Raw genomic sequence first — 9,326 nt, 5'->3', positions numbered from 1 at the left:
AGGCTGCTTTTAGGCAACAGGCTTGCTTGCACAATGGAATGAAGAAAGGACTCACAGCTGGCTGAATACAAACAGGTCCATCCTGCGACCCACCTCAAAACATCCATAAGCCCTAACTGACCAATGAGTTACTTACACCTGGACACAGGTACCAAAAAAGGCAAATTCCATGCATTCTATTCCCATATCTCCCCAACTTCCCCATTTAAATACAGCCCCCACCCACTGCCCCTGGCAGACAGTCTCTCCTTTGCTGTCTACCTGTCACACCTTGTCCTTGTCTGAAGCTCCCTTGCTGTGTATTCCATAAACTTCTTTGTTCTGCCTCACGTGAATCTTTTCACCACCTATACCACCAGCCTCCACCCAATCAGGTCACCCCACATTTGGGGCCCCCATCTGACCAGGACAGATACCACATATATTTAAAAGAACATTCTCAGATTCTAGGGAGATTACTTAAATAAGATTTTTTTCTTTTAAGATTTTATTTATCTACTTGAGAGAGAGAAAGAGAGAGAGAGAGAGAGAGAGAGAGAGAGCGAGCATAAGCGGGGGGAACAGTAGGCAGAGGAAGAGGAGAGCAGCAGGCTTCCCACTGAGCAGGGATTTCCCCATGAAGGGCTCCATCCCAGGACTCCAGGATCATGACCCGAGCCCAAGGCAGATGCTTAACCCACTAAGCCACCCAGATGCCCCACTTAAATAAAATCTTAAAAACAAAACCAAAACTGATTTAGGTGAGAAGAGACTTTATTTGAAAGAATTATCAGAGGAGGAAGATTATTGCAAAAGGGGGAGGAGGACTCTTCCTTGCCTAGGAAAAAAAGTGGAATGAAAGAGTGGCTTGGGGGTCCCTGGGTGGCTCAGTGGTTTCGCACCTGCCTTTGGCCCAGGGCGCAATCCTGGAGTCCCGGGATTGAGTCCCGCGTTGGGCTGCTGGCATGGAGCCTGTTTCTCCCTCTGCCTGTGTCTTTGCCTCTCACTCTCTCTATGTCTATCATGAATAAATAAATAAAATCTTAAAAAAAAAAAAAAAGAGTGGCTTGACCAAATCGTAGATCAGAGAGTGTTTCACCTTGAGGCAACCACAGTCTCAAGAGGGGCCCATTAAGGGTGGTTATAAGCTGGCTCAGGCTGAGGCAGGGATAAGTCCCAGGCCTGGAGGAAGAAGAGGAATGTAGCTAGTTGAGTTAACAAGTATTTTGTTCTGAACAGTCAGTGGGGAAAAGCAGTTTAGCCATCATTTAGGAAGGAGAGGATGGGAACTTGGAGGGTCTGTCTGGTTTTGTCCTGAGTGAAAACAACTCTGGGTCTTATCTGAGGCATATGGGAAGTGTGTGTTTCTTTGGAGCATGCCACTTCTAAGAATACCAAAGTATGGAGCATTAAAAAACATTTTTTTTTTTAAAGAGAAAAAGCATGGAGAGTGCAATAGGAAGGGCAGAGGGAGAGGGAGAGAGAATCTTAAGCAAACTCTGGGGGGGGGAGGGCGCACAGCTGGGATGTCCTTCCTAGAGCTCGATCCTAGGACCATGAGATCATGACCTGAGCCAAAAGCAAGAGTCAGAGCCACCCAGGTGCTCCACTATGGGTGCATTTCATAACCATTACTATCTTCCAGGAGCACAGGACTCAGGTAAAATTCAAGACTGTCAATATATAAGGTCTAGTGGACTGTTTGCTTTACAAAACTGAGATCACATCACACGTACTTCTGTATATTTTGCTTTTTTTTCACTTAAAAATAGCGAGATAAACTCTTCCCACCTCTTGGTACAGCTCTTTGCCGGAAGATGCTGTTGCACCATAAAACTCAGTCACCCCTCTACTGGATGACCATGTTCTTCAACAGTCAAAAAAATGATTTTAAGTTTGGGGTTCCTGTTGCTGCTAAACTCGGGGTTCCTAAAGCCACACCATTTTTTAAAATCCATTTTCTTTCTTAGAACCTTGTCACAGGGGATCCCTGGGTGGTGCAGCGGTTTGGCGCCTGCCTTTGGCCCAGGGCACGATCCTGGAGACTCGGGATCGAATCCCACGTCGGGCTCCCAGTGCATGGAGCCTGCTTCTCCCTCTGCCTATGTCTCTGCCTCTCTCTCTCTGTATGACTATCATGAATAAATAATTAAAAAAAAAAAAAAAGAACCTTGTCACAGAACTGCCAACTCATTTGAATTTACCTTTATTTTGCTCCTTCATACCCGTCCTCCACCCTCCTTGCTGGCTGGCGCTGGGAGGGAGGTGGTCGGGGAAAATAAATGGTCCCACGCCTCTCTCTCTCTCTCTCTCTCTCTCTCTCTCTCTCTCTCTCTCTCTCGTCTTCTGGAGAGGATCGATGAGGATCGGGAACCTTTCCACCTCGGGTGGTTGTTTCTCCTCCGCGGAGAGGCATCCCATGGCGTGGCCCCGGCTGCAGGGCGCCCCTGGTGCCTGCCGCCAGCTGGTGACAGCGTGCGCCGCGCGGGCCCCATAGAGACGCGGTGCAAAAATCCCCTTGGGATTTTACCCAGGTTTTGCAATTTAAAGAAACAGCTCTGAAGCGTCCTCAGTTCTTTTAGATGGTAGGTGTGTTTCGTGACCTAGTCAGAGGGAGGGTGGCCGGCCGGGAGGCAGGGGAGGAGTCAGCCGGCCCTCTCCACTTCGCAAAGTTCAGGCGCTGCAAAGTCACTGCTCTTCAGGGCCGGTGAAACCTCGGCTCACGTGCTGGCGTCGACCAGGGGCCGTAACACCCCGGGGTGCCCGCGCGGTGTCGCCCATCCGCGAGGCCCCACCGCCAGGGCGCGGGAGCGGCGCGCCCCTAGTGCTCAGCTCCCCGGGAGGGGCCAGGTCGCCGCCTGCAGACGTGTGGGCCCGGCCGGGAGACCTGACGGCGGAGGCCTGGCGGCGGCCCAGCCCGGAGGAGGAGGCCCGCGAGCGAGCGCCGAGGGAGGGAGCGTGGGCGGGAGCGCGGGGGGGGCGGGAGGCCGCGAGCGCGGGGCCGGGTCCCCAGGCCGCCCAGGCGCCGTCCCCGCCCGCCCCGCCCGCCCCGCCCCGCCCCGGCCGCTCAGGGGTTCCGGGCGCCGAGCCTGCAGGGGCGCATGGAGGCGGCCTCGCCCGCGGGACCCGGCGCGCCGGGAGCGGGGAGCGCGCTGGGCAGCCTGCTGCGCGGGCTCCGGGGCCGGCTTTTCACCTGGTGAGTGCGGGGGCGGCGGGGGGCGGGCGGCGGGGGGCGGGGTCCCTGCGCGCACGGGGCGCGGGCGCACGCGGCCGGGGTGGCGGCGCGGCGGTGGCGCTCGGGCGGCCCCACGTGTGGCTCACCTGGCTTTGTGAAGCCGCGCGCTCCGCCCTTGCCGCCCCCTTGGAAATCGGGCCGGTGTGCTTGGGGCGACCGGGGGCTCTCGGCCGAGTGGGCGCGGGGAGGGCGGCCCGGGGGATGCTGTGCAGGCGGGGGGTCCCGCCGGCCCCGGGCAGGTGGGCAACTGGCGATCGCGGCGCCGCCAGGCGGTCGCCCTCGGCCCGCGATCCGCCCTCCGCGAGGCAGTGAGTTCCCCCGAGTGAGAAATCGGGGTTAAGTTTGGAGGTCCCGCCCTGAGGTCGCCCGGAGCGCGCGGCGGCCCGGCCCCGGGCGAGGGGGCGGCCGGGGAAGCCCGCGTCTGCGGTGTCCGCGCCCGGGGGCGGCCGAGGAGCGCTCCCGGGACCCGCCGCGGCCCCGGGCCGGTGGAGCCCCCCTGCGGCCGCCGCGGACCTGCCTTCTGCGGACGCAGGACCTAGGGACTTAGGACCCGAGGACCCCGAGCCACGGTGCTTGAGCTCAGGGCCTGGCCGGTTATGTGGATGCTGTCGTGTACTTTTACCACTCTATGAGACGGCACTATTCTAGACGCTTCGCTGGCGGAGAAACAGACGAGGCTGAGCATTTTGCCCAAGACCAAGAGATGATGACCCGTGAAGGGTGGTGCCCACAAAACCCAGTCACAACCGTGATTTAACCACTTCTGGCCGCTGGCACCGCGTCTAACAGGCATTTGCTTTTTTTTGTTTTTGTTTTTGTTTTGTTTTGTTTTTCCTTCTAATTAACGTAAAAAAGTATCCAATGAAAGATTGTGAAAACTCATTTTCTGGTTTACCAGATCAAGAATGGTGTATGCATTTTTGTTGTGTAAAAGAATAGTTTGAAATAGATGCATGTACTTACAGGGCAAAGTTGGCCAGAAATCACCTTGTGTCCTCCAGTTGTGTATGTCCTGATAAATGTCCACAGGTTCTCAGCTGGGAGGCAGCATAAGGTAATGGCTAAGGGCCCAGATTCTGGAATCCTATCCCGTGTGTGCCACTTACCAGCTGGGTAACCTTGGGCAAGTCACTTAACTTCTCTGTGCTCCATTTTCTTATTTGTAAACTGGAGATAATAGCAGTTTCTACCTGGTAGGGAAATTGTGAGGATTATCTGGCTGACTCCATAGCCTGGCTCATGGTACGGGTCTGTAGAGGCTACTTGTCATTTCCATCAGTCTCCATTCTTGGGTGTTGGGAGATGCCAGAGGCCCTGAGGATGGACAGACAGTATGGCAGAGAGCAGTGTAGCAAGATGTAAGAATAAGGAGTAGCGATGATTTCTTTTTTCTCCTTATGTTCTAATATTTTCAAAATATTGGCATATTGTACAGTCAGGAGTATCTAATAGCTTCCTAAATATGAGATTTCTTCTGTCTCCGAGCACACTTTTTTGTACCTCCTTTACAGATTGTGACTTTCTTCCTTGTGTGATAGCTGTTTGTGGCCATCTTATATCACTGGCGGAGTGAGTCCTTCATAGCAGGAATTAAGAATTTTTCCTTTTTCTGTGTCCCACAACCCTTAGCATGTGAATACATGAATGAATGAGGGGTGGCAGGGGTGCTTGAGGCTTCCTTTACTTTCTGCCACACACCTTGCATTCTTCCTTCATTGATCTTTATTCTATCTTGGGGTGGCGCTTTTTTTTTTTTTTTTTGGTTGGCAGAACTTTTTTTTTTAATTAATTAGTTTATTTTAGAGAGAGAGAAAGGGTGAGCAGGGGAACAGGCAGAGAGAGAGAGAGAGCATCTCAAGCAGACTCCCAGAGCCTGGATGCGCTGGACTCCATCTCATGACCCATGAGATCAGGACCTGAGTCAAAACCAAGTTTACACACTTTGGTTAAGCCTGAGCCACCCAGGTGCCCTGGTTGGCAGAGTTCTTTGTTCATTAAGGTTTCCATTCTTAATGTCTGGCAACCATCCAGACTTGGATTCTGGTTCACAGTTTTTCCTTGTCTGACCCAGCAATCAGAAAAGTTCAGTTTAGTAGATATCCAGTATTCTATATACTCAGTATTTTAAACTCTCATTAAAACTCACCTCCCAGTTGTAAGTTTGGCTCCATGAATCCCCAACCATAGCTGGGGAGCCATGGGATGGACACAGGCTGGTGAGTGGATGTGTTATTACAATATGTATACTGTGTATGTAGGGGGACAGACACAATTCTACACCTTTTACCAAAAAGGGGAATGAATAGCCCTTTTGGCAACTGGGTACTAACTAAATACAGGGGAAATATTTGGGGCCTTTTTTCATTATGAGAAGGAAGTATTCTAGGTAACCCCAATTCCTGATATAGTTTGCCTCATTAGTACATAATTTTCCCTTTTTTTTAAAAGATTTTATTTATTTATTCATGAGACACACACAGAGAGAGAGAGAGAGAGAGAGAGAGAGAGAGAGACAGAGAGAGTGGTAGAGATACAGGCAGAGGGAGGAGCAGGCCCAATGTAGGGAGCCTGACGTGGGATTTGATCCCAGGTTTCTAGGATCAGGCCCTGGGCCGAAGGAGGCACTAAACCACTGAGCCACCTGGGCTGCCCAATTTTTCCCTTTGATTAAGAATATCAGATCACTTATTCAATAAAAGTTTATCGAGGACTTACTATGTGCCAGGCATTCATGATAAGAAGCACTGTGTTCTCAACTGGACTGTGCTTGTAACTTCAGCTTCTGTCATTATTGCTAGTAGCACAAATGACAACTGATAAGAGAATATGTGTTTCCTAGAGGACCTGAGGATATTTATTTAATTGTATACCATCTAGCAGTTTACATCCTAATACCTATAGTGTAATTCATATATGAAAAAGTACATATTTCTTATAATGATTATCAGGTTTACATCTCTAGCAAAAACCTGCAGTTACTATTTCACATATTTATCCTTTTCCCATTGAATAGGTGGTAAGCTTTTTTTGTTATATTTATTTTGAATATTTTATTCTGATGAAAAATGAGTTCACACTCATTTTAAATATGATATGCAGACACATAAAAAGATCAGAATCATTTGCATTCCACTAACTGTATTTACCTTTATATTTTGTGTGTTTATTTCTAGTCTTATATTTCTGAATTTTGTGAGAATGAGTGATGGTATACATGAAGGGACTTTTTGAAATAGTAATTTATGTTACATATAATGTTGACTTAAAATTCTAATATTTGAATTCTTAACTAGTTTTTCTACATCTTTTCATTTATTTGTTATCTGAGATGGTAAGCCTTTGAGGGCACAGACTTTATCGCACTCTTTTTTGTAGCCCAGTGCAAGATGTGTTCATTCATTCTTTCAATTGCTGAACCTTGAGGATCTATGATGTTCTAGGTTCTGGACTACTCTGTGGCCTACAGGGATGAGTAGGATTTAGTTTCAGGGAGTTCACAATCAAGTTATGGTAAGAAGTTATGGCAGATGTTCTAGAGGTGAGCACAAGTACAGATGGCACAAAGGGTGAGCTGTAGGGTTAGGGAGCATGGCCGGGAAGGGGATCAGGAAATTAGAAGCATGAATAGGAGGTTTCTAGGTGAACTAGGAGAGGAAGGCCAATCCAGGCATGGATGTACGAGAACGTTTTGCTTAAGGAACTGCAAGTGGCTTGGTGTGAGGTGGGTATGGGCATGAGGAGGAAGGAGCACTGGTAGTCGGTGGACAGGTACGCACCTGTGATTGTCTGGCAAACGACCTGGCCCTTGGACTACTCCTTTCTGTTCAGTTTCCTTGTTTCAAAGGTTAAGGCCCAGACGTTTTTGAAGGAGTCATTTAGGGGTGTTCGTCTATTCATTCAGCAAACATCTCCTGAGTGCTCACAGTGTGCGTAGCAAGGTCTCAAGCTGGCATGCACTCTGCTGAAGAGCGCTGTTCTCTGGTGGCATTGAAGCAAAGATGTAGGTGGAATGGCTTTTTGTGGTTTGTGTAGTGCAGGATTGGGCAACTCTAGATCCTGCCAGTCTCCAAAGTAGCTCCTTCCTTTTCCTTTTCCTTTGTGAGATTATTAAATTAACATCTGCCTCCTTTACCAACTCCAAGAGGTGAGAAATACTACATTTTTAAAAAAAGATTTTCATGATGTATTTGAGAGAGAGAGAGAGAGAGTGAACGTGTGCACAACAGCATACAAGCAGGGGCAGAGGCAGAGGGAGAAGCAGACGCTGAGCAGGGAGCCCATGTGGGGACTCGAACCCAGGACTCTGGTATCACGCCCTGTGCTGAAGGCAGATGCTTCACTGACTGAGCCCCAGGTGCCCCAATACTACTTACTTTTTAGTCACTACTATAGACTCTGCTGAGCACAGCGCCTACCTTACAATAGATACACAATGAACATCGGATGGTTGAATGAATCTCTAATCCTCAATAGTAATTTTATAATAGATCACATTTCTTTTTTTTTTTTAAGATTATTTATTTTAGAGAGAGAGACAGAGAACCAGAGAACACAGGCGTGAGGAGGGGAAGGGACAAAGGGAGAGGGAGGGAGAGAATCCTAAGTAGGCTCCCTGCCTAGCGCTAAGCCTGATGTGGGGCTCAATGTCCCGACCCTGAGATCACAATCTGAGCTGCAATCTGAGCTGAAATCAAGAGCCAGATGCTCAACCAGCTGAGCCACCCAGGTGCCCCCATGTCTCTCTGAAATAAAAGCAAAAACAAAAGAAAAAAACAAAAAACTGCTCTTTTTCGTGGCGCCTCCGAGGCGGTAGGCCGCTTCGGGATGAAGCTGAACATCTCTTTCCCAGCTACTGGCTGCCAGAAGCTCACTGAAGTGGATGATGAGCCCAAACTGCGTACCTTTTATGAGAAGTGTATGGCCACAGAAGTTGCTGCCGATGCTCTGGGCGAGGAATGGAAGGGTTACGTGGTGCGAATCAGTGGTGGCAATGACAAACAAGGCTTCCCCATGAAGCAGGGTGTCTTGACCCATGGCCGCGTCCGCCTGCTGCTGAGCAAGGGGCATTCCTGCTACCGACCCAGGAGGACTGGAGAGAGGAAGCGCAAATCTGTTCGGGGTTGCATTGTGGATGCCAATCTCAGTGTTCTCAATTTGGTTATTGTGAAAAAAGGGGAGAAGGATATTCCTGGACTCACGGATACTACTGTGCCTCGTCGCCTGGGGCCCAAAAGAGCCAGCAGAATCCAAAAGCTTTTTAATCTGTCAAAAGAAGACGATGTCCACCAGTATGTTGTTAGCCCCTAAACAAAGAAGGTAAGAAACCTAGAACCCAAGCACCCAAGATTCAGCGTCTTGTTACTCCACGTGTCCTCCAACACAGACACCGGTGTATTGCTTTGAAGAAACAGCGTACTAAGAAAAATAAGGAAGAGGCTGCAGAATATGCTAAACTTTTGGCCAAGAGAATGAAGTAGGCCAAAGAAAAACTCCAGGAACAGATTGCCAAGAGACGGAGGCTGTCCTCTCTGAGAGCTTCTACCTCTAAGTCTGAGTCCAGTCAAAGATGAGATTTTCTAAGAGTGACAAAATAAATAAGATCAGACACCAAAAAAAAAAAAAAACCGAAAAACAAAAAAAACAAAAACAAAAAACTATGTTTATCACATAGTCATGTTGTCTTGTATCTCTGTTTCTCAGTCTGGCCTTATTGACAGTTTAGGTGGAATAATTCTTTGTTGTGGTGGACTATGTTGTTGGATGCAGCAGCACCCCTGATCTTAGCCCACTAGATGCCCACAGAGCACCCCCCAGTCCCTCCCACCCCTGAGCGGTGATGATCAAAATTCTTTCCAGACATTGTCACATGGCTCCTGGGGGAAAAGTCACCCTGGTTGAAAACCTCCGATTTAGCCCTATTGTTTCTAACTGAGCGCTGCAGGGTGTGCCTTCCTCCAGTGATGCCCCCCCCCCCCGGGGAGTTTCCATCTCTCAGCCGCCACAAACCACACTGTGACAAGTATGCTCACACATGTCCCCTTGTGTACTGGGAAGAGCGAGTGGCCAGGCTCAGGCTCCTGATAAACCCCAGGCTGGAGACTCTGTGGGTGCC

General features: G+C 49.5%; 1 protein-coding gene and 1 pseudogene across 2 annotated transcripts in view; both read left to right on the top strand.

Annotated features, from left to right (window-relative positions):
- The first annotated feature begins 2,195 nt into the window (after positions 1-2,195).
- The window catches only part of SLC35F2 (solute carrier family 35 member F2), a 49,593-nt gene continuing 42,462 nt past the window's right edge, over positions 2,196-9,326 (top strand). Inside the window, exon 1 of one of the 2 annotated variants that reach the window (XM_055307161.1) lies at positions 2,196-2,564. Coding sequence is in view for 1 of the 2 variants with exons in the window: in XM_055307157.1 (XP_055163132.1) it covers positions 3,081-3,175 (95 nt within the window). In the remaining variant the exon portion in view is untranslated. Of the gene's footprint in view, positions 2,565-3,033; positions 3,176-9,326 lie in introns of those variants that run through there. The other variant, XM_055307157.1, reaches the window with a different exon arrangement.
- Positions 8,039-8,821, top strand: LOC129497914 (40S ribosomal protein S6-like; annotated as a pseudogene).

Source organism: Nyctereutes procyonoides, unplaced genomic scaffold, assembly GCF_905146905.1.
Source record: "Nyctereutes procyonoides isolate TBG_1078 unplaced genomic scaffold, NYPRO_anot_genome, whole genome shotgun sequence".
Lineage (NCBI taxonomy): Eukaryota > Metazoa > Chordata > Mammalia > Carnivora > Canidae > Nyctereutes > Nyctereutes procyonoides.
Note: the sequence above shows the minus strand (reverse complement) of the source record. Positions and strands in the feature narration are given on the sequence as shown.